The sequence below is a fragment of the Oryzias latipes genome, chromosome 12, assembly GCF_053564925.1.
Source record: "Oryzias latipes strain Hd-rR chromosome 12, Olatipes_Hd-rR_3.1".
In the NCBI taxonomy this organism is placed as follows: domain Eukaryota; kingdom Metazoa; phylum Chordata; class Actinopteri; order Beloniformes; family Adrianichthyidae; genus Oryzias; species Oryzias latipes.
In genome coordinates, this window is record NC_136248.1 from 1162463 (window position 1) to 1186383 (window position 23921).

Genomic DNA, 23921 nt, shown 5'->3' on the forward strand with positions numbered 1-23921 from the left:
CTCAGATGACTGAGCGTGGTGTAAATAAACGTGCAGACGCTCATGGATCCGGCTGTGACTCAGATTATGGGAAGGCAGCAGCTCCATTTCCTGCGCTGTGTTTGTCTCTGGATTTCATAATCTAGGGAGGAAAATATGCTTCTGAAGAATTCTGAGGGAGGAACCTGACACTGAAAGCTCTTCTGCTGAAAGCCCCCAGGCTTCAGAAGGCTTTTCTCCTGCTCTCTGACGCTGAAGTCAACAGCTTTTCAGGCGCTTGGGTTTTGTTCACAGAGGAATCATGAAGACCTGGAATGTGCTTCTGCTGCTGTTCTGTCTGAGCTCCGCCGCTGGACGTGGACAGGAAGCTGGTGAGCATGACGACCGTTTCCGGCTTTGCAGCTAACATCTGCACACGGGGAATGAAGTTTGTTTGGGATCTTTAGAGGGAAAGAGTTAGAAAATGGTTTATAAATCCTTCAGTTCTCTCATCACAGCAACAAGCAAACTTTATAACCATTCTGATCAAACACTGACAGAACTGGGAGAACTGATAGTCTCTCCTGTTCTAAGTCATTGGCTGCCAGTTGAGTACAGAAATGATTTTAAAGTGCTGTCCAGTTTGAGATTATTATAATTATTAATATAACAGCTGGACATGGATGAAAGCAGCCTCCCAATGAGCCCCACTTGTTACCATTTCCTCTTTTGTGGTGTCTGCCGTGCTGCAACGCCTGCCAGAGTGCTGCTTTGATGCATATTGATCTTATCCGTTTATTTCATTGGATCCTGATTGGATGTTTGTAATGTTGCTTTTTGTAAAACACTCACTTTCCTCTTGATAAACATGCAGCCCTGCTCTGTCCAGCTGGAAGAAACCGTTTATTGAGAACCTGTTAGAGCAAAGCAAAGAAGAAAACCAAGACAGAAAAAACATAATGATAGTTTTTAAGGGTGAAACGACTAATCGATGAATCAACTTATCCAAGCAGACCCATCTGTCTGAGGGAAGCTGTTAACTGAATCGACATAAACCATCATAGTATCGTTTCAAAAAGAGGTAAATCTTCGACATCAATAAAAACCCTTTAGACTGAGACGTGGGAGATCTATGTTCCTGTAAGGTAAACGACCAATCACAGCGGACAACACATGATGACATCATCAAACACGGATCAGTCCATCATTCCAGTCCAATGTGTGGACAGACTTTGAATAAAGTCATGTGACCATCCAGTGTCTAGAATGTTCTAAGAATGTTCCCTTTGGATTCTCTGGATGTGGAAAAAGAGTTCAAGTTTTGGATGAAGATGTCCTGAATCCATTCTTATTCAGTGAATCACATCGTTCTAAAGGAACCACTATTGACTAGGAATTGTACTATTAACCACAAATCATGCTATGAAACATGAATCATTACAATCGTTCTATTTGCACCAACATGCATCTCTATGGAAACAGAATGCTGTTCTTTGCTTTTATTTCAACATCCAAATGCAGAAGAAATCCTCTAACAGAATGAAATAAAACACGATGCTCCTCTCTCACCACTGTGTCCACCAACCAATCAGTGCATTTACGTTTTATTTATAGTCCCATTTATCAGGAAACATAAGCGATGACGTGTTTGCTCTAAAGGGTTTTAGTGTAGCCGAATAAAAGACCTGGATTTAGACATGAAACTAAAGACAATAGCATCAAATGAAAGATGCTTTTAATGTCTTAAAGCAGGGGGGGGCGAACAAGTTTGACACTGTGAGAGTCAAAGAGCCACACCACACACTGACCTGCCAAGACACACACACAAACACGCAATTAAAGCCGTATTATTTTCCATAACACACTCCTCTCCCTACAACAGCAAGTATTGTTCTTGTGTTTATTTCAAGGAAAGTGTCCTCCCTCAATACACACATGAATGCAGCTTAGCCAGAGTTAACACAGCAACTACACTGGAGGTCAGATACCCCCTCACCACAGACACACACTCACACACACACACACACACACTCACACACGCACACACTCTCTCTTTTCTCTTTTCTCTGCCACTCTCTGACACACAACTACTCAGTGTCGTGCAGTGAGGTTGATGGCTGGTGAGGCATTGACTCCTCTGAAGCAGATTTATGATGATAAAAACGGAATATTTCACCGTTCATCCAACAGTATTTAACTGGTAATTCTTTGTGTCTCAACATTCCTCTTTCAATGACCCTCACACCAACAAATACACAAACATCTGGACAGAACATCCTTCTGGTGTCTGAGTCATTCAGATTCACGATAAACACATTGAATACATTACATTTCAGATGTGTGTAGCATACATTTAATTTTGACCTTCATTAAAAAATGTCATAGTTTTTTTTTTATTTAAAATGTAATGAGTGACTTTTAGCATGAAAATCTAATAATAGATGAAAAGTGAAAATATTGTAACACTCAGATTGTTCATCACTGTAACGGGGACACAACAATGAGCTGCCTTCTATCTGGCTGTTAGCCAGCTGTCCTAGCCCCCCCCTCCAGTTGTTATGAACCCCCACGAATCCCCAAACAGCATGGAAGCTGATTTCAGCTCAGAGCCCCCTCACTCATGGGTTCCGGCTGGGATGGCGGACTGTTAGAATGTCAGAATTTGAAAACTGAGAGAGAACGGTTTGACTGGAAAACAGTTGTGTGTTGATTGTGTCTTTGTTTTGGAAGAAACATCTTGGTGAGTTTATCTTTTTGCTCAAATGATAAAGCAAGCTACAATGCAGCCGTCGGCCATGTGCGAGCATGACTATTCTCAGATGGACGTCGCTCCAGCATGAAAAGAAAACAACTCCCACAAAATCTAGGGAGTCAACTTCCAGATCTGATGATGCTGTTTTGGCTGCAATCGAAAGACTGACGTCCAAAATGGAGGACTTTAAGTCAGCTGCCTGAAAACTCAATAATGGTGGCCAACAGCTCCCGGCTGGTTGAGATGAACGCGGCTGAAATAAAGGAGTGCAAGACAAAGATCACAACGATTGAAAGAGAAATCTCACGGATTGTGAAGGAGAACTAAGAAATGAAGGAAAAGGTTGTTGATCTGGAAAGATACAAACGAAGATGGAACTTGAAAATCCATGGTCTGAAAGAAAAAGATGAGGAGAACATCAGAGAGACGGTGGTTGGAATCTTGTCCAAAATCGCACCGCAGTGGGGAGACGTGATGGACATGACGGTGGACACGGTTTATGGACTGGGGAGGAAGGAAGACATCGCCAGATAGATAGGCACCATGGAGATGCTTTCTGGAAGATCACCAAGAACTGCAGACCTGCAAAGACCTGGGGATCCGCTTCAAGGAGGACTTCAGTAAAGCAGACCGAGAAGCTGGAGCGGCCGTCTGGCCCAAGATGGAGCGGGCCGAGCAGAAGGGAAGAACGTCTACTACAGGGGCCATGTGGGATCCATCGACGGGACCAGAGTCACTGTGGAGGGAAATCTTTACAAGGAGGTGACATACTTATTATCCGTTATTGAGTTCATATTGTTTTATTTACATTATTTTTTTTACTCTAGTTATTCTTAGATTTAACATTTTAGTCACTTTGTTCACATAATAGAGCAAATCTAAGTTAAGTATTTTACCCATTTTATTTTTCACTTTTTACCTTTTATCAACAAAAAGTATTTTTTCTATGATGTGAAAGGTCTTAATCACTATGTTCCGCTGTATTACTAAATCATTCTAGTAACAAAAAGAGATGGTTCTGGTCACTGGTTCATTTGATAAATTTGTTATTCTGGGAAATGTACATGGATACAAATCTGCAGCACAAAACACAATCCTGTTTTCAGACTTTACAAACTCTGTTAAAGAACCAAACCAAAGATATCCTAACAGTAATCTCATCATTGGAGGTGATTTTAATATGGTGGAAGATGAAAACCTCGACAGATTTCCTTCAGCATTTCAAAACCATCATTATAATCCAGTTCTTCTTCATTTATGTAGATTTCAATGTTTCTGATGATAATCCTGATGCTCAAAGGTTCCCTTGGTGTAACCCTTGTGCTATTTTAGGCACGTTAACATTGGGAGTGGGGTCATCTAGACCCACTAGACAGAGCTCTGAACCTTTTTTCTTCAATGATTTGTGATCTTCACTGGTGTCCATGGATTACATGAAATCTTTCCACCTTTATCCACCTTTGTCATGGTAGGGAGAACACGTCAATGGAAGGGGGGGGTCATCTGGACCCCATAGGATAGCACAAGGGTTAAACCAGATGGATCTGCTAAATCTAGGTTGGAGTTTTGGTTAAAAAATGAAAATCAACAGAATTTTACATCAATAGCTAATATTTCCGCTGCACCATTAACAGACCATTGAATGATGAAGCTCATTATTCAATAGTCCTAAAAACAAAGGTTACTGGAAGTTCAGCTCTAGTCTATTAGAGGATGAAGTTTCTTCTCAGGCGATTATAAATGAAATCCTGAGGATAACTAACGACAGACGGTTCACCACTCAGAGGGACAAATGGGAGTTTTACAAATTCAAAACAAGACAGATCTCAATAACTCACAGCAAAAGATTGAGAAGAGATGGTAAACAAAAAGAAATAGAAATGATCAGAGAAATGAACTCTATTTGTTGTCAGTCTATTGAGTGAAGGTGAGAAACAGAGACCTGCATTACTGCAAACCTCACTGGATAACATGTACATCTCTGAAGCCAAAGGTGCTTTTATCAGATCCAGAGCTAAATGGGTTGAAGAGGGAGAGAAAAGTCCAGTCACTGCTGTGGACGGGAAAAAAGCCGACAAGAGAAAAATGCTGTTAACAGATTAATGGCAGGAAAAGTACAAATACGGAGGAAATGAAGAGAGAAATGTTCCAGCTTTACAGTGGGCTGTACTCTTCTTCTTATTCATCTCAGGATGCTGATCGCTTTTTTAATCCCAGTGAGGATTTGGCTCCTAAAGTGGATGAAAACTTTAAACAATGATGAGAAGCAGAATTCAGTCTGGAAGAAGCAGAAAAAGCCACGAGACGTTTAGCTGTAGATAAATCTCCAGGATCTGACCATGAACTTTTACAGACATTTTTGGGAACACTCAAAAGAGCAGTTTTTGTTGGTTGTGAAGGAAATTTTTGAGTTGAACATCCTTCCAACCACCATGGATTGGCTCAAGCACCCCCCCCAGGTGCTGCACAGGACAAAGCGGCTACCAAGTGGATGAATCACAGCTCTACGTCTCCCTGATCTAAACATAAAGCATCTTGTTGTACATCAACATTAAGTCTGTTATGCTCTACTTTCACAGTGCAGGAGGTCCAGTGTGTTTTGGGTTTCGTTACGTTTGCCTGTCTGTCATTTTTATGTGGAAAAATGTGGACAAGAACAACATTTCAATGGGCCATTCCGGTTTTCCTCATTTCTTACTGTCAAAGGAAGAAAAAAAAAACCATTGAAATGATCAAATACATGTGGATTCTTCAACGTTCTGCTTTTTCCCACATTTCCTTTCAGGAGTTTTGCGGTGTGAACCTCAGAGTCTGAATCTGACCAGCTTTGAACAGACGCTTTGGTTGAAGTGGGAAGACGGCCCATCATGCACTTCAGTGACGGACACACTCACCTATGAGCTGACAGTTCATGCTGCAGACAAGCAAGTGCATCATGTAAGGTCCTCTTAGCATCACACTGTGTGACTGGCTTTAATTAGGAATTCTTAGCTTTGTTTCCATTGAATAGGAAAATGCACAAATTGGATTTGTGACAATAAATCAGACCGATGGAAACACGAAAGTTTAGGAAAAACTCGCATTTATGGAAAAAACGTTTTTGTGATTAGAGGAGGTGGTTTTTGACATATTTGGCAAAACTGCAATGGAAACACTTTTTTCTAACTAAATGAGTCATGTGACCAACAACCGGGTGGCGATGAGCTTCTTGGTAGGAAGTGGCGGTCTTGGACGCTGCACAGCGGCGCCACCAGAGGTCCCACAGCGTCACACAGATCATCCAAAGTAGAGCGTGTCATGAGGAATTGTTGATCCTCTGGAAAAACACCAACCACCATTGTTTCTAATGGCTTCATCCGTAGCCCCTCCCACATGTAAGGAGCTCGCCGCCCCATGGCCTGAAGGAGACGCAGACGTCTCCTTTGATAGATGATGATGAGCGCTAGCGCCGTGGCGGAAATGTGAACTGATCTGCTGTCAATCAAAGTGTTGATGACATCCGTCACTGTTTCTGAATGACAGGAGTCAGTTTGTGTTTATTCACATAATTAGGATTTAAAGGAAACAGCGTTATTGGTAAATGGTGTTTTTTCAACATTTCTAGCATTTGGATCACGTTTTGTGCATTTGTGTGATGGAAACCCAGCTAATGGCGCTCTCACTCTGAACCTGTTTAGGAGGAAGCTACTCTGATGCCGGAGCAGATGGGGGGGAATCACAGCTGGACCTGGACATCTCATTTGCCCCTGGAGTGTGCCCCCCAGTCAGTCACACTGACATACTGGTATAACAACACGAGCTCGCGGGCCAAGCAAACACTCCCTGGTAGGTTTTCTCTCATCAGTCTTCGTTTCATCGTAGTCTTCATCGCGTTTTCACTTCTTCCTTCTTTCTCTTCTATTGTTTGTGTAGGAGTACAGTTTTCAAAAGTCGAGCTGTTTCCAAAGGATAAGGTGTTTAGAGTAGGCAGTGAGGCTACCTTCTGCTGCATGGTGCCTCCTGGGGACAGCTTCACCAACATGTCCATTGATGATAAAAGTGGCACTAACATGGGGATTGGCAGGATCAGCAGTCAGGTGTACGCCATGACGGTCCTCTTCAAAGACGCCCGGGGGAGTTTAATTGATGTCACATGTGAAACAAACAAAACGGACGCTGGAACCGGTACTGTAGTCGACTGTGAGTATTGTTCAGCAAAATCCTATTTTAGATTATGCTCTTTTTTAAAAGTCATGCTTTTATTTCATTCTCTGATTCAGATCCACCTGCTGACAGAGACCTTCAATGTGAAACACGCGATCTCGCATCAGCTGAGTGTCAGTGGAGTCTAGGAAGAGAAGATTACTGGTATCACCACAATCCAATGGAATACCATCTGCTGGGAAGGTATGACATCATAAGGAGGCAGAAAACCCTCAGGAACCTGTCAGGGGAGTTGGTAGTTTGATTCTCTCAGAGCTGCACACACAGGAGGACAGGTGTGACTGTCTTTAGACTCCTCATGGCAGCAGCTGCTATGGACAGAGCATCTGACTGCAGGCTGAACGTGCTCGCCACAGCCCTCTAGGACGGGGTCACCAACGCAGTGCCTGCGAGCAACCGGTCGCCCCGCGGGCAACCAGTCGCCCGCGGGGCGACCACTTAACAACTACTGCTCTAGAATATCACAGATCCCAATGGAATTGATCTAATTTTCATTGATGTTTGGAACAAATAAGAGGAGTAACGCGGTTCCGCACACACACATGTACCGCAACCTTGTTTTAACATGAAATCAAAGTGACATTTTTCCTAAGGTGTGTAAACCTGAAGCATGAAGAAAGAACAGAAAAGCCAGTTAGGCTTACATGGTGAATGATCAGACAAATCACATCTACTATTGATAAAACAAACAGTATTAGGATAAAAATGTTGCACGAAATGTGAAATTTTCATTCATTACGGTACTTTCTCTCAAAAACTTGTTCTGACAAGGAGATTTATGATTTCCTTGGTTTAAAAATGGTAGAAGTGATCTTTCGTAGCATTAATACAACTGTGTCCTCCTGACTTTAATCTTTGAGCAGAAATAAATCCATATCTCATGTTTAGAAGTGTTTTCCTGTTATTACTGTTGTGTAATTCATTGAGGAAAATAATTACTATTGACATGCGAGCAATCAATTCATAGTGCTAGAATAAGTACTGCTAATTATTATTATCAATACCTTTACTGTACAAGTCTGTGGTTTTGTTCTGTGGTAAATTTGCAGTGAGCGGGTCCTGTGTGGCCCTTCATCCCATAAAAGACTTGATAAAATAGCCTCATCCTCACAGAGGGGGGTGATCCCTGCCCTAGAATGTTGACCAATGCTAAAGACTTGAAGAGCCAAAGCAGACATGAACACCCGAGGCTGCAGTGAGCCTCAGTTTGACATTTGTCTCTTTAATGGAGAACAAGTCTCCAACGGTTCTTCTGGTTTGTGAGCCTTTTCTTTTCCATCTAGCACAGGGCGGGCCCCCCACCCTGCCTGTTTTCCATGACCAGCATGCTGCCGATTGGCTGACTCAAGTGATTCCACATCCTGATTGACTGAACACACCTGATTTACCATAGGTGGCAAGCATCAAGCAGTCCACTGAGAGCTGGAAAACAGGCAGGGTGGGGGCACTGGAGCACCCGGGTGGGCCAGCCCTGATCTAGTAGGTACAAGTTAAAGATGAAGGTACCTCCAGAACCCCATGGAGACCTGACAGACTCTCTTCACATGCAGGGAAGAGGCTTGTCTGTCCTTCAGCGACGATCAGCAGCGACAATCCCATCAGCATCAGTTCCAGCTGACCTTTAAAGGACGTTGCTCTCTAAAGTTTCAAGTGGATGTTGGTGAGACAAACTGGACCTTAACAGCACAAAACAAGCTGGGAAATGTGACGCTCCACGATCACGCCGACCTGTCTAAGAGGGGTAAAGGAACTTTAGGAGACCCATCTGCCCTGTGGACAAACACCAGCTGATTCTCTATGGCTTTACTTTCAGTGCGCATGTTGGCTCCAGAGAACGTCGCTGTTACGAATGTCAACGCCAGAAATGCCAGCTTGCAGTGGAGGTGGAGCGTGAGGAGATACTACCATCTGAACACAACATGCCAAATACACCTGACCTTTGGCAAAAGCAACACTGTAGTAAGCTGGAGGGACAAACAGACGGGACTTTCCTGAAACAGAGTTTCTAAAGCTCCGCCCTCTTTCCTGTTCCCATGCAGAGTGAAGTCTTTGGACTCGGCCTTAATCTGACATTTCTGACTGACTTGAAACCAAACGTTTTCTATCGAGTGAAGATGCGATGTGGAACGGCCCAACATTTCTGGAAATGGGGAGACTGGAGTAAAAGTGTCGGCTTCCACACAAAGACTGATGGTAAGTGGACTAGAGATGACTTTGAAATAGTTAAAGAAAATCCTTTTCATGTTCATGTGTTTGTGCCACAGTTCCAGAAGCTGTGGATGTGTGGATGCAGAGGAGCAAAAACAAGACTATGGTCGTATGGAAGGTGAGTCCCATGAACACCTTGTTGTATGGAAACCTTCACTTCCTGTCATCCTCTGAAAATGGGTTTGGATTTTGATTTTTCCTTGCTAGATTTGTCTCACTGCTGACATTTCAGATGCCATTGGCCAACCAGAGTCGAGGACAGATCCTAGACTACACAGTAGCTTTGACAAAGGCCAGTGGGAGGGGTCAACTCAACAGAACCACAGTACCTCACAGCGACCACCGTCTCATGCTCAGTCTGGACCCTGCGGAGGAATACATTGTCAGTATCATGGCGAGGAACATCAATGGAAGCTCCCCCCCAACAACCATCACTATCCCCACTCCAGGTAGGTTACCTGCAGTGGAAGTTAATACCTGGACAAACACATGGCAGAATGGAAAGCTTTCATTCTGAAGCATTAAATCAGAAAGATTGGTCTCATATTTACGTGGAACTGTCATTACAGAGACCCTCAGTCGTTTTATCATCTGCACTAAATCTCACTCTGATGTGTCACATTCTGAGACAGATTTCTTTACCTTGGTGCGTGTTATACTGCCCTCTACTGGACTAAAGTTGTTGTCAAACTACCTCAGCATTTGTATGTTGATGACTCGTCCTCCGAGCGCTGGAGACCTCCTGACTCCTCCTCTTAGGGGTTGGCGAGCTCCTGACTCCTCCTCTTAGGGACCAGCGAGCTCCTGACTCCTCCTCTTAGAGGCCAGCGAGCTCCTGACTCCTCCTCTTAGGGGCCAGCGAGCTCCTGAGTCCTCCTCTTAGGGGCCAGCGAGCTCCTGACTCCTCCTCTAAGGGCCTCTTAGAGGCCAGCGAGCTCCTGACTCCTCCTCTTAGGGGGCCGGCGATCTCCTGACTCCTCCTCTTAGGGGCCAGCAAGCTCCTGACTCTTCCTCTTAGGGGCTAGCGAGCTCCTGACTCCTCCTCTTAGGGGCCAGCGAGCTCCTGACTCCTCCTCTTAGAGGCCAGCGAGCTCCTGACTCCTCCTCTTAGGGGCCAGCGAGCTCCTGACTCCTCCTCTTAGAGGCCAGCGAGCTCCTGACTCCTCCTCTTAGAGGCCAGCGAGCCCCTGACTCCTCCTCTTAGGGGCCAGCGAGCTCCTGACTCCTCCTCTTAGAGGCCAGCGAGCTCCTGACTCCTCCTCTTAGTGGCCAGCGAGCTCCTGACTCCTCCTCTTAGAGGCCGGCGAGCTCCTGACTCCTCTTCTTGGAGGCCAGCGAGCCCCTGACTCCTCCTCTTAGGGGCCAGCGAGCTCCTGACTCCTCCTCTAAGGGCCTCTTAGAGGCCAGCGAGCTCCTGACTCCTCCTCTTAAGGGCCAGCGAGCCCCTGACTCCTCCTCTTAGGGGCCAGGGAGCTCCTGACTCCTCTTCTTAGGGGCCAGCGAGCTCCTGACTCTTCCTCTTAGGGGCCAGCGAGCTCCTGACTCCTCCTCTTATGGGCCAGCGAGCTCCTGACTCCTCTTAGGGGGCCAGCGATCTCCTGACTCCTCCTCTTAGGGGCCAGCGAGCTCCTGACTCCTCCTCTTAGGGGCCAGCGAGCTCCTGACTACTCCTCTTAGGGGCCAGCGAGCTCCTGACTCCTCCTCTTAGGGGCCAGCGAGCTCCTGACTCCTCCTCTTAGGGGCCAGCAAGCTTCTGACTCCTCCTCTTAGGCGCCAGCGAGCCCCTGACTCCTCCTCTTAAGGGCCAGCGAGCCCCTGACTCCTCCTCTTAGGGGCCAGCGAGCTCCTGACTCCTCCTCTTAGGGGCCAGCGAGCTGTTGACTCCTCCTCTTAGGGGCCAGCGAGGTCCTGACTCCTCTTAGGGGCCAGTGAGCTCCTGACTCCTCCTCTAAGAGGACAAGGAGCTCCTGACTCCTCCTCTTAGAGGCCAGCGAGCTCCTGACTCCTCTTAGAGGCCAGCGAGCTCCTGACTCCTCCTCTTAGGGGCCAGCGAGCTCCTGACTCCTCTTCTTAGGGGCCAGCGAGCTTTTGACTCCTCCTCTTAGGGGCCGGCGAGCTCCTGACTCCTCTTAGGGGGCCGGCGATCTCCTGACTCCTCTTAGGGGGCCGGCGATCTCCTGACTCCTCCTCTTAGGGGCCAGCGAGCTCTTGACTCCTCCTCTTAGAGGCCAGCGAGCTCCTGACTCCTCTTAGGGGGCCGGCGATCTCCTGACTCCTCTTATGGGGCCGGCGATCTACTGACTCCTCCTCTTAGGGGCCAGCGAGCTCCTGACTCCTCCTCTTAGAGGCCAACGAGTTCCTGACTCCTCCTCTTAGAGGCCAGCGAGCTCCTGACTCCTCTTAGGGGGCCGGCGATCTCCTGACTCCTCTTAGGGGGCCGGCGATCTCCTGACTCCTCTTAGGGGGCCGGCGATCTCCTGACTCCTCCTCTTAGGGGCCAGCGAGCTCCTGACTCCTCCTCTTAGAGGCCAGCGAGCTCCTGACTCCTCCTCTTAGGGGGCCGGCAATCTCCTGACTCCTCCTCTTAGGGGCCAGCGAGCTCCTGACTCTTCCTCTTAGGGGCTAGCGAGCTCCTGACTCCTCCTCTTAGGGGCCAGCGAGCTCCTGACTCCTCCTCTTAGAGGCCAGCGAGCTCCTGACTCCTCCTCTTAGGGGCCAGCGAGCTCCTGACTCCTCCTCTTAGAGGCCAGCGAGCTCCTGACTCCTCCTCTTAGAGGCCAGCGAGCCCCTGACTCCTCCTCTTAGGGGCCAGCGAGCTCCTGACTCCTCCTCTTAGAGGCCAGCGAGCTCCTGACTCCTCCTCTTAGTGGCCAGCGAGCTCCTGACTCCTCCTCTTAGAGGCCGGCGAGCTCCTGACTCCTCCTCTTAGAGGCCAGCGAGCCCCTGACTCCTCCTCTTAGGGGCCATCGAGCTCCTGACTCCTCCTCTAAGGGCCTCTTAGGGGCCAGCGAGCTCCTGACTCCTCCTCTTAAGGGCCAGCGAGCCCCTGACTGCTCCTCTTAGGGGCCAGGGAGCTCCTGACTCCTCTTCTTAGGGGCCAGCGAGCTCCTGACTCCTCCTCTTAGGGGCCAGCGAGCTCCTGACTCCTCCTCTTAGGGGCCGGCGAGCTCCTGACTCCTCTTAGGGGGCCAGCGATATCCTGACTCCTCCTCTTAGGGGCCAGCGAGCTCGTGACTCCTCCTCCTAGGGGCCAGCGAGCTTCTGACTACTCCTCTTAGGGGCCAGCGAGCTCCTGACTCCTCCTCTTAGGGGCCAGCGAGCTCCTGACTCCTCCTCTTAGGGGCCAGCAAGCTTCTGACTCCTCCTCTTAGGCGCCAGCGAGCCCCTGACTCCTCCTCTTAAGGGCCAGCGAGCCCCTGACTCCTCCTCTTAGGGGCCAGCGAGCTCCTGACTCCTCCTCTTAGGGGCCAGCGAGCTCTTGACTCCTCCTCTTAGGGAACAGCGAGGTCCTGACTCCTCTTAGGGGGCTAGCGATCTCCTGACTCCTCCTCTTAGGGGCCAGTGAGCTCCTGACTCCTCCTCTAAGAGGACAAGGAGCTCCTGACTCCTCCTCTTAGAGGCCAGCGAGCTCCTGACTCCTCTTAGAGGCCAGCGAGCTCGTGACTCCTCCTCTTAGGGGCTAGCGAGCTCCTGACTCCTCCTCTTAGGGGCCAGCGAGCTTTTGACTCCTCCTCTTAGGGGCCGGCGAGCTCCTGACTCCTGTTAGGGGGCCGGCGATCTCCTGACTCCTCTTAGGGGGCCAGCGATCTCCTGACTCCTCCTCTTAGGGGCCAGCGAGCTCCTGACTCCTCCTCTTAGAGGCCATCGAGCTCCTGACTCCTCTTAGGGGGCCGGCGATCTCCTGACTCCTCTTATGGGGCCGGCGATCTCCTGACTCCTCCTCTTAGGGGCCAGCGAGCTCCTGACTCCTCCTCTTAGAGGCCAGCGAGCTCTTGACTCCTCCTCTTAGAGGCCAGCGAGCTCCTGACTCCTCCTCTTAGAGGCCAGCGAGCCCCTGACTCCTCCTCTTAGGGGCCAGCGAGCTCCTGACTCCTCCTCTTAGAGGCCAGCGAGCTCCTGACTCCTCCTCTTAGTGGCCAGCGAGCTCCTGACTCCTCCTCTTAGAGGCCGGCGAGCTCCTGACTCCTCCTCTTAGAGGCCAGCGAGCCCCTGACTCCTCCTCTTAGGGGCCATCGAGCTCCTGACTCCTCCTCTAAGGGCCTCTTAGAGGCCAGCGAGCTCCTGACTCCTCCTCTTAAGGGCCAGCGAGCCCCTGACTGCTCCTCTTAGGGGCCAGGGAGCTCCTGACTCCTCTTCTTAGGGGCCAGCGAGCTCCTGACTCCTCCTCTTAGGGGCCAGCGAGCTCCTGACTCCTCCTCTTAGGGGCCGGCGAGCTCCTGACTCCTCTTAGGGGGCCAGCGATCTCCTGACTCCTCCTCTTAGGGGCCAGCGAGCTCCTGACTCCTCCTCCTAGGGGCCAGCGAGCTCCTGACTACTCCTCTTAGGGGCCAGCGAGCTCCTGACTCCTCCTCTTAGGGGCCAGCGAGCTCCTGACTCCTCCTCTTAGGGGCCAGCAAGCTTCTGACTCCTCCTCTTAGGCGCCAGCAAGCCCCTGACTCCTCCTCTTAAGGGCCAGCGAGCCCCTGACTCCTCCTCTTAGGGGCCAGCGAGCTCCTGACTCCTCCTCTTAGGGGCCAGCGAGCTCTTGACTCTTCCTCTTAGGGGCCAGCGAGGTCCTGACTCCTCTTAGGGGGCTAGCGAGCTCCTGACTCCTCCTCTTAGGGGCCAGTGAGCTCCTGACTCCTCCTCTAAGAGGACAAGGAGCTCCTGACTCCTCCTCTTAGAGGCCAGCGAGCTCCTGACTCCTCTTAGAGGCCAGCGAGCTCGTGACTCCTCCTCTTAGGGGCTAGCGAGCTCCTGACTCCTCCTCTTAGGGGCCAGCGAGCTTTTGACTCCTCTTCTTAGGGGCCGGCGAGCTCCTGACTCCTCTTAGGGGGCCGGCGATCTCCTGACTCCTCTTAGGGGGCCGGCGATCTCCTGACTCCTCCTCTTAGGGGCCAGCGAGCTCCTGACTCCTCCTCTTAGGGGCCAGCGAGCTCCTGACTCCTCCTCTTAGAGGCCATCGAGCTCCTGACTCCTCTTAGGGGGCCGGCGATCTCCTGACTCCTCCTTTTAGGGGCCAGCGAGCACCTGACTCCTCCTCTTAGAGGCCAGCGAGCTCCTGACTCCTCCTCTTAGAGGCCAGCGAGCTCCTGACTCCTCTTAGGGGGCCGGCGATCTCCTGACTCCTCTTAGGGGGCCGGCGATCTCCTGACTCCTCCTCTTAGGGGCCAGCGAGCTCCTGACTCCTCCTCTTAGAGGCCAGCGAGCTCCTGACTCCTCCTCTTAGAGGCCAGCAAGCTCCTGACTCCTCCTCTTAGGGGCAAGCGAGCTCCTGACTCCTCTTCTTAGAGGCCAGCGAGCACCTGACTCCTCCTCTCAGAGGCCAGCGAGCTCCTGACTCCTCCTCTTAGAGGCCAGCGAGCTCCTGACTCCTCCTCTTAGAGACCAGCGAGCTATTGACTCCTCCTCTTAGGGGCCAGTGAGTTCCTGACTCCTCCTCTAAGGGGCCTCTTAGAGGCCAGCAAGCTCCTGACTCCTCCTCTTAGGGGCCAGCGAGCCCCTGACTCCTCCTCTTAGGGGCCAGTGAGCTCCTGACTCCTCCTCTTAGGGGCCAGCGAGCTTTTGACTCCTCCTCTTAGGGGCCGGCGAGCTCCTGACTCCTCTTAGGGGGCCGGCGATCTCCTTACTCTTCCTCTTAGGGGCCAGCGAGCTCCTGACTCCTCCTCTTAGAGGCCAGCGAGCTCCTGACTCCTCCTCTTAGGGGCCAGCGAGCTCCTGACTCCTCCTCTTAGAGGCCAGCGAGCTCCTGACTCCTCCTCTTAGGGGCCAGCGAGCTCCTGACTCTTCCTCTTAGAGGCCAGCGAGCTCCTGACTCCTCCTCTTAGAGGCCAGCGAGCCCCTGACTCCTCCTCTTAGGGGCCGGCGAGCTCCTGACTCCTCTTAGGGGGCCGGCGATCTCCTGACTCCTCTTAGGGGGCCGGCGATCTCCTGACTCCTCCTCTTAGGGGCCAGCGAGCTCCTGACTCCTCCTCTTAGAGGCCAGCGAGCTCCTGACTCCTCTTAGGGGCAAGCGAGCTCCTGACTCCTCCTCTTAGAGGCCAGCGAGCACCTGACTCCTCCTCTCAGAGGCCAGCGAGCTCCTGACTCCTCCTCTTAGAGGCCAGCGAGCTCCTGACTCCTCCTCTTAGAGGCCAGCGAGCTCCTGACTCCTCCTCTTAGGGGCCAGCGAGCCCCTGACTCCTCCTCTTAGGGGCCAGTGAGCTCCTGACTCCTCCTCTAAGGGCCTCTTAGAGGCCAGCAAGCTCCTGACTCCTCCTCTTAGGGGCCAGCGAGCCCCTGACTCCTCCTCTTAGGGGCCAGTGAGCTCCTGACTCCTCCTCTTAGGGGCCAGCGAGCTTTTGACTCCTCCTCTTAGGGGCCGGCGAGCTCCTGACTCCTCTTAGAGGGCCGGCGATCTCCTGACTCCTCCTCTTAGGGGCCAGCGAGCTCCTGACTCCTCCTTTTAGAGGCCAGCGAGCTCCTGACTCCTCCTCTTAGGGGGCCAGCGAGCTCCTGACTCTTCCTCTTAGGGGCCAACGAGCTCCTGACTCCTCCTCTTAGAGGCCAGCGAGCTCCTGACTCCTCCTCTTAGGGGCCAGCGAGCTCCTGACTCCTCCTCTTAGGGGCCAGCGAGCTCCTGACTCCTCCTCTTAGAGGCCAGCGAGCTCCTGACTCCTCCTCTTAGAGGCCAGCGAGCCCCTGACTCCTCCTCTTAGTGGCCAGCGAGCTCCTGACTCCTCCTCTTAGGGGCCAGCGAACTCCTTACTCCTCCTCTTAGAGGCCAGCGAGCTCATGACTCCTCCTCTTAGGGGCCAGCGAGCTCCTGATTCCTCCTCTTAGAGGCCGGCGAGCTCCTGACTCCTCCTCTTAGTGGCCAGCGAGCTCCTGACTCCTCCTCTTAGAGGCCAGCGAGCACCTGACTCCTCCTCTCAGAGGCCAGCGACCTCCTGACTCCTCGTCTTAGAGGCCAGCGAGCTCCTGACTCCTCCTCTTAGGGGCCAGCGAGCCCCTGACTCCTCCTCTTAGGGGCCAGTGAGCTCCTGACTCCTCCTCTAAGGGCCTTTTAGAGGCCAGCAAGCTCCTGACTCCTCCTCTTAGGGGCCAGCGAGCCCCTGACTCTTCCTCTTAGGGGCCAGTGAGCTCCTGACTCCTCCTCTTAGGGGCCAGCGAGCTTTTGACTCCTCCTCTTAGGGGCCAGCGAGCTCCTGACTCCTCTTAGGGGGCCGGCGATCTCCTGACTCCTCCTCTTAGGGGCCAGCGAGCTCCTGACTCCTCCTCTTAGAGGCCAGCGAGCTCCTGACTCCTCCTCTTAGGGGGCCGGCGATCTCCTGACTCCTCCTCTTAGGGGGCCGGCGAGCTCCTGACTCTTCCTCTTAGGGGCTAGCGAGCTCCTGACTCCTCCTCTTAGGGGCCAGCGAGCTCCTGACTCCTCCTCTTAGAGGCCAGCGAGCTCCTGACTCCTCCTCTTAGGAGCCAGCGAGCTCCTGACTCCTCTTCTAAGAGGCCAGCGAGCCCCTGACTCCTCCTCTTAGGGGCCAGCGAGCTCATGACTCCTCCTCTTAGAGGCCAGCGAGCTCCTGAATCCTCCTCTTCGAGGCCAGCGAGCTCCTGACTCCTCATCTTAGGGGCCAGCGAGCTCCTGACTCCTCCTCTTAGAGGCCAGCGAGCTCCTGACTCCTCCTCTTAGAGGCCGGCGAGCTCCTGACTCCTCCTCTTAGAGGCCAGCGAGCCCCTGACTCCTCCTCTTAGGGGCCACGAGCTCCTGACTCCTCCTCTAAGGGCCTCTTAGAGGCCAGCGAGCTCCTGACTCCTCCTCTTAGGGGCCGGCGAGCTCCTGACTCCTCTTAGGGGGCCGGCGATCTCCTGACTCCTCTTAGGGGGCCGGCGATCTCCTGACTCCTCCTCTTAGGGGCCAGCGAGCTCCTGACTCCTCCTTTTAGAGGCCAGCGAGCTCCTGACTCCTCCTCTTAGAGGCCAGCGAGCTCCTGACTCCTCCTCTTAGGGGCAAGCGAGCTCCTGACTCCTCCTCTTAGAGGCCAGCGAGCACCTGATTCCTCCTCTCAGAGGCCAGCGAGCTCCTGACTCCTCCTCTTAGAGGCCAGCGAGCTCCTGACTCCTCCTCTTAGAGGCCAGAGAGCTCCTGACTCCTCCTCTTAGGGGCCAGCGAGCCCCTGACTCCTCCTCTTAGGGGCCAGTGAGCTCCTGACTCCTCCTCTAAGGGCCTCTTAGAGGCCAGCAAGCTCCTGACTCCTCCTCTTAGGGGCCAGCGAGCCCCTGACTCCTCCTCTTAGGGGCCAGTGAGCTCCTGACTCCTCCTCTTAGGGGCCAGCGAGCTTTTGACTCTTCCTCTTAGGGGCCGGCGAGCTCCTGACTCCTCTTAGGGGGCCGGCGATCTCCTGACTCCTCCTCTTAGGGGCCAGCGAGCTCCTGACTCCTCCTCTTAGAGGCCAGCGAGCTCCTGACTCCTCCTCTTAGGGGGCCGGCGATCTCCTGACTCCTCTTAGGGGGCCGGCGATCTCTTGACTCCTCCTCTTAGGGGCCAGCGAGCTCCTGACTCCTCCTCTTAGAGGCCAGCGAGCTCCTGACTCCTCCTCTTAGAGGCCAGCGAGCTCCTGACTCCTCCTCTTAGGGGCAAGCGAGCTCCTGACTCCTCCTCTTAGAGGCCAGCGAGCACCTGACTCCTCCTCTCAGAGGCCAGCGAGCTCCTGACTCCTCCTCTTAGAGGCCAGCGAGCTCCTGACTCCTCCTCTTAGAGGCCAGCGAGCTCCTGACTCCTCCTCTTAGAGGCCAGCGAGCTCCTGACTCCTCTTCTTAGGGGCCAGCGAGCCCCTGACTCCTCCTCTTAGGGGCCAGTGAGCTCCTGACTCCTCCTCTAAGGGCCTCTTAGAGGCCAGCAAGCTCCTGTCTCCTCCTCTTAGGGGCCAGCGAGCCCCTGACTCCTCCTCTTAGGGGCCAGTGAGCTCCTGACTCCTCCTCTTAGGGGCCAGCGAGCTTTTGACTCCTCCTCTTAGGGGCCGGCGAGCTCCTGACTCCTCTTAGGGGGCCGGCGATCTCCTGACTCCTCCTCTTAGGGGCCAGCGAGCTCCTGACTCCTCATCTTAGAGGCCAGCGTGATCCTGACTCCTCCTCTTAGGGGGCTAGCGAGCTCCTGACTCCTCCTCTTAGAGGCCAGCGAGCTCCTGACTCCTCCTCTTAGGGGCCAGCGAGCCCCTGACTCCTCCTCTTAGGGACCATTGAGCTCCTGACTCCTCCTCTTAGGGGCCAGCGAGCTTTTGACTCCTCCTCTTAGGGGCCGGCGAGCTCCTGACTCCTCTTAGGGGGCCGGCGATCTCCTGACTCCTCCTCTTAGGGGCCAGCGAGCTCCTGACTCCTCATCTTAGAGGCCAGCGTGCTCCTGACTCCTCCTCTTAGGGGGCTAGCGAGCTCCTGACTCCTCCTCTTAGAGGCCAGCGAGCTCCTGACTCCTCCTCTTAGAGGCCAGCGAGCCCCTGACTCCTCCTCTTAGGGGCCAGCGGGCTCCTGACTCCTCCTCTTAGAGGCCAGCGAGCTCCTGACTCCTCCTCTTAGTGGCCAGCGAGCTCCTGACTCCTCCTCTTAGAGGCCGGCGAGCTCCTGACTCCTCCTCTTAGAGGCCAGCGAGCCCCTGACTCCTCCTCTTAGGGGCCAGCGAGCTCCTGACTCCTCCTCTAAGGGCCTCTTAGAGGCCAGCGAGCTCCTGACTCCTCCTCTTAGGGGCCAGCGAGCCCCTGACTCCTCCTCTTAGGGGCCAGGGAGCTCCTGACTCCTCCTCTTAGGGGCCAGCGAGCTCCTGACTCCTCCTCTTAGGGGCCAGCAAGCTTCTGACCCCTCCTCTTAGGGGCCAGCGAGCCCCTGACTCCTCCTCTTAGGGGCCAGCGAGCTCCTGACTCCCCCTCTTAGGGGCCAGCGAGTTCTTGACTCCTCTTCTTAGGGGCCAGCGAGGTCCTGACTCCTCTTAAGGGGCTAGCGAGCTCCTGACTCCTCCTCTTAGAGGCCAGCGAGCTCCTGACTCCTCCTCTTAGGGGCCAGCGAGCTCCTGACTCCTCCTCTTAGGGGCCAGCGAGCTTTTGACTCCTCCTCTTAGGGGCCGGCGAGCTCCTGACTCCTCTTAGGGGGCCGGCGATCTCCTGACTCCTCCTCTTAGGGGGCCAGCGAGCTCCTGACTCCTCCTCATAGAGGCCAGCGAGCTCCTGACTCCTCTTAGGGGGCCGGCGATCTCCTGACTCCTCTTAGGGGGCCGGCGATCTCCTGACTCCTCCTCTTAGGGGCCAGCGAGCTCCTGACTCCTCCTCTTAGAGGCCAGCGAGCTCCTGACTCCTCCTCTTAGAGGCCAGCGAGCTCCTGACTCCTCCTCTTAGGGGCAAGCGAGCTCTTGACTCCTCCTCTTAGAGGCCAGCGAGCACCTGACTCCTCCTTTCAGAGGCCAGCGAGCTCATGACTCCTCCTCTTAGAGGCCAGCGAGCTCCTGACTCCTCCTCTTAGAGGCCAGCGAGCTCCTGACTCCTCCTCTTAGGGGCCAGCGAGCCCCTGACTCCTCCTCTTAGGGGCCAGTGAGCTCCTGACTCCTCCTCTAAGGGCCTCTTAGAGGCCAGCAAGCTCCTGACTCCTCCTCTTAGGGGCCAGCGAGCCCCTGACTCCTCCTCTTAGGGGCCAGTGAGCTCCTGTCTCCTCTTTTTAGGGGCCAGCGAGCTTTTGACTCCTCCTCTTAGGGGCCGGCGAGCTCCTGACTCCTCTTAAGGGGCCGGCGATCTCCTGACTCCTCCTCTTAGGGGCCAGCGAGCTCCTGACTCCTCCTCTTAGAGGCCAGCGAGCTCCTGACTCCTCCTCTAAGGGGCCAGCGAGCTCCTGACTCCTCCTCCTAGAGGCCAGCGAGCTCCTGACTCCTCCTCTTAGGGGCCAGCGAGCTCCTGACTCCTCCTCTTAGAGGCCAGCGAGCTCCTGACTCCTCCTCTTAGAGGCCAGCGAGCCCCTGACTCCTCCTCTTAGGGGCCGGCGAGCTCCTGACTCCTCTTAGGGGGCCGGCGATCTCCTGACTCCTCTTAGGGGGCCGGCGATCTCCTGACTCCTCTTCTCAGGGGCCAGCGAGCTCCTGACTCCTCCTCTTAGAGGCCAGCGAGCTCCTGACTCCTCTTAGGGGCAAGCGAGCTCCTGACTCCTCCTCTTAGAGGCCAGCGAGGACCTGACTCCTCCTCTCAGAGGCCAGCGAGCTCCTGACTCCTCCTCTTAGAGGCCAGCGAGCTCCTGACTCCTCCTCTTAGAGGCCAGCGAGCTCCTGACTCCTCCTCTTAGGGGCCAGCGAGCCCCTGACTCCTCCTCTTAGGGGCCAATGAGCTCCTGACTCCTCCCCTAAGGGCCTCTTAGAGGCCAGCAAGCTCCTGACTCCTCCTCTTAGGGGCCAACGAGCCCCTGACTCCTCCTCTTAGGGGCCAGTGAGCTCCTGACTCCTCCTCTTAGGGGCCAGCGAGCTTTTGACTCCTCCTCTTAGAGGCCAGCGAGCTCCTGACTCCTCCTCTTAGGGGGCCGGCGATCTCCTGACTCCTCCTCTTAGGGGCCAGCGAGCTCCTGACTCTTCCTTTAGGGGCTAGCGAGCTCCTGACTCCTCCTCTTAGGGGCCAGCGAGCTCCTGACTCCTCCTCTTAGAGGCCAGCGAGCTCCTGACTCCTCCTCTTAGGGGCCAGCGAGCTCTTGACTCCTCCTCTTAGAGGCCAGCGAGCTCCTGACTCCTCCTCTTAGAGGCCAGCGAGCCCCTGACTGCTCCTCTTAGAGGCCAGCGAGCTCCTGACTCCTCCTCTTAAGGGCCAGCGAGCTCCTGATTCCTCCTCTTAGGGGCCAGCGAACTCCTTACTCCTCCTCTTAGAGGCCAGCGAGCGCTTGACTCCTCTTCTTAGGGGCTAGCGAGCTCCTGACTCCTCCTCTTAGAGGCCGGCGAGCTCCTGACTCCTCCTCTTAGTGGCCAGCGAGCTCTTGACTCCTCCTCTAAGGGCCTCTTAGAGGCCAGCGAGCTCCTGACTCCTCCTCTTAGGGGCCAGCGAGCTCCTGACTCCTCCTCTTAGGGGCCAGCGAGCTCCTGACTCCTCCTCTAAGGGCCTCTTAGAGGCCAGCGAGCTCCTGACTCCTCCTCTTAGGGGCCAGCGAGCTCCTGACTCCTCCTCTTAGGGGCCGGCGAGCTCCTGACTCCTCCTCTTAGAGGCCAGCGAGCCCCTGACTCCTCCTCTTAGGGGCCAGCGAGCTCCTGATTCCTCCTCTTAGGGGCCAGCGAACTCCTTACTCCTCCTCTTAGAGGCCAGCGAGCTCCTGACTCCTCCTCTTAGGGGCCGGCGAGCTCCTGACTCCTCTTCTTAGGGGCCAGCGAGCCCCTGACTCCTCTTCCTGACTCCTCCTCTTAGGGGCCAGCGAGCTCCTGACTCCTCCTCTAAGGGCCTCTTAGAGGCCAGCGAGCTCCTGACTCCTCCTCTTAGGGGCCAGCGAGCTCCTGACTCCTCCTCTAAGGGCCTCTTAGAGGCCAGCGAGCTCCTGACTCCTCCTCTTAGGGGCCAGCGAGCTCCTGACTCCTCCTCTTAGGGGGCTAGCGAGCTCCTGACTCCTCCTCTTAGAGGCCAGCGAGCTCCTGACTCCTCCTCTTAGAGGCCGGCGAGCTCCTGACTCCTCCTCTTAGAGGCCAGCGAGCCCCTGACTCCTCCTCTTAGGGGCCAGCGAGCTCCTGACTCCTCCTCTAAGGGCCTCTTAGAGGCCAGCGTGCTCCTCACTCCTCCTCTTAGGGGCCAGCAAGCCCCTGACACCTCCTCTTAGGGGCCAGGGAGCTCCTGACTCCTCCTCTTAGGGGCCAGCGAGCTCCTGACTCCTCCTCTTAGGGGCCAGCAAGCTTCTGACCCCTCCTCTTAGGGGCCAGCGAGCCCCTGACTCCTCCTCTTAGGGGCCAGCGAGCTCCTGACTCCTCCTCTTAGGGGCCAGCGAGTTCTTGACTCCTCTTCTTAGGGGCCAGCGAGGTCCTGACTCCTCTTAGGGGGCTAGCGAGCTCCTGACTCCTCCTCTTAGAGGCCAGCGAGCTCCTGACTCCTCCTCTTAGAGGCCAGCGAGCTCCTGACTCCTCCTCTTAGGGGCCAGCGAGCTCCTGACTCCTCCTCTTAGGGGCCAGCGAGCTCCTGACTCCTCCTCTTAGGGGCCAGCGAGCTTTTGACTCCTCCTCTTAGGGGCCGGCGAGCTCCTGACTCCTCTTAGGGGGCCGGCGATCTCCTGACTCCTCTTAGGGGGCCGGCGAGCTCCTGACTCCTCCTCATAGAGGCCAGCGAGTTCCTGACTCCTCTTAGGGGGCCGGCGATCTCCTGACTCCTCTTAGGGGGCCGGCGATCTCCTGACTCCTCCTCTTAGGGGCCAGCGAGCTCCTGACTCCTCCTCTTAGAGGCCAGCGAGCTCTTGACTCCTCCTCTTAGAGGCCAGCGAGCTCCTGACTCCTCCTCTTAGGGGCAAGCGAGCTCCTGACTCCTCCTCTTAGAGGCCAGCGAGCACCTGACTCCTCCTCTCAGAGGCCAGCGAGCTCCTGACTCCTCCTCTTAGAGGCCAGCGAGCTCCTGACTCCTCCTCTTAGAGGCCAGCGAGCTCCTGACTCCTCCTCTTAGGGGCCAGCGAGCCCCTGACTCCTCCTCTTAGGGGCCAGTGAGCTCCTGACTCCTCCTCTAAGGGCCTCTTAGAGGCCAGCAAGCTCCTGACTCCTCCTCTTAGGGGCCAGCGAGCCCCTGACTCCTCCTCTTAGGGGCCAGTGAGCTCCTGTCTCCTCCTTTTAGGGGCCAGCGAGCTTTTGACTCCTCCTCTTAGGGGCCGGCGAGCTCCTGACTCCTCTTAGGGGGCCGGCGATCTCCTGACTCCTCCTCTTAGGGGCCAGCGAGCTCCTGACTCCTCCTCTTAGAGGCCAGCGAGCTCCTGACTCCTCCTCTTAGGGGCCAGCGAGCTCCTGACTCCTCCTCCTAGAGGCCAGCGAGCTCCTGACTCCTCCTCTTAGGGGCCAGCGAGCTCCTGACTCCTCCTCTTAGAGGCCAGCGAGCTCCTGACTCCTCCTCTTAGAGGCCAGCGAGCCCCTGACTCCTCCTCTTAGGGGCCGGCGAGCTCCTGACTCCTCTTAGGGGGCCGGCGATCTCCTGACTCCTCTTAGGGGGCCGGCGATCTCCTGACTCCTCCTCTTAGGGGCCAGCGAGCTCCTGACTCCTCCTCTTAGAGGCCAGCGAGCTCCTGACTCCTCTTAGGGGCAAGCGAGCTCCTGACTCCTCCTCTTAGAGGCCAGCGAGGACCTGACTCCTCCTCTCAGAGGCCAGCGAGCTCCTGACTCCTCCTCTTAGAGGCCAGCGAGCTCCTGACTCCTCCTCTTAGAGGCCAGCGAGCTCCTGACTCCTCCTCTTAGGGGCCAGCGAGCCCCTGACTCCTCCTCTTAGGGGCCAATGAGCTCCTGACTCCTCCTCTAAGGGCCTCTTAGAGGCCAGCAAGCTCCTGACTCCTCCTCTTAGGGGCCAGCGAGCCCCTGACTCCTCCTCTTAGGGGCCAGTGAGCTCCTGACTCCTCCTCTTAGGGGCCAGCGAGCTTTTGACTCCTCCTCTTAGGGGCCGGCGAGCTC

The 23921-nt window shown here is 54.6% G+C and overlaps 1 protein-coding gene across 5 annotated transcripts in view; it reads left to right on the top strand.

The window, feature by feature from the left end:
* LOC105357584 (oncostatin-M-specific receptor subunit beta) overlaps window positions 1-23921 on the top strand; it is a 29562-nt gene continuing 5641 nt past the window's right edge. The window contains exons 1-10 of one of the 5 annotated variants that reach the window (XM_011492798.4): window positions 1-350; window positions 5496-5647; window positions 6388-6535; window positions 6623-6889; window positions 6970-7096; window positions 8464-8654; window positions 8727-8872; window positions 8953-9106; window positions 9178-9239; window positions 9354-9570. In XM_011492798.4, the coding sequence (XP_011491100.1) occupies window positions 281-350; window positions 5496-5647; window positions 6388-6535; window positions 6623-6889; window positions 6970-7096; window positions 8464-8654; window positions 8727-8872; window positions 8953-9106; window positions 9178-9239; window positions 9354-9570 (1534 nt within the window). In that variant the 5' untranslated portion in view covers window positions 1-280. Of the gene's footprint in view, window positions 351-5495; window positions 5648-6387; window positions 6536-6622; window positions 6890-6969; window positions 7097-8463; window positions 8655-8726; window positions 8873-8952; window positions 9107-9177; window positions 9240-9328; window positions 9571-23921 lie in introns of all 5 variants that reach the window. The other 4 variants (XM_023960893.2, XM_023960892.2, XM_078956444.1 and 1 more) reach the window with 4 other exon arrangements.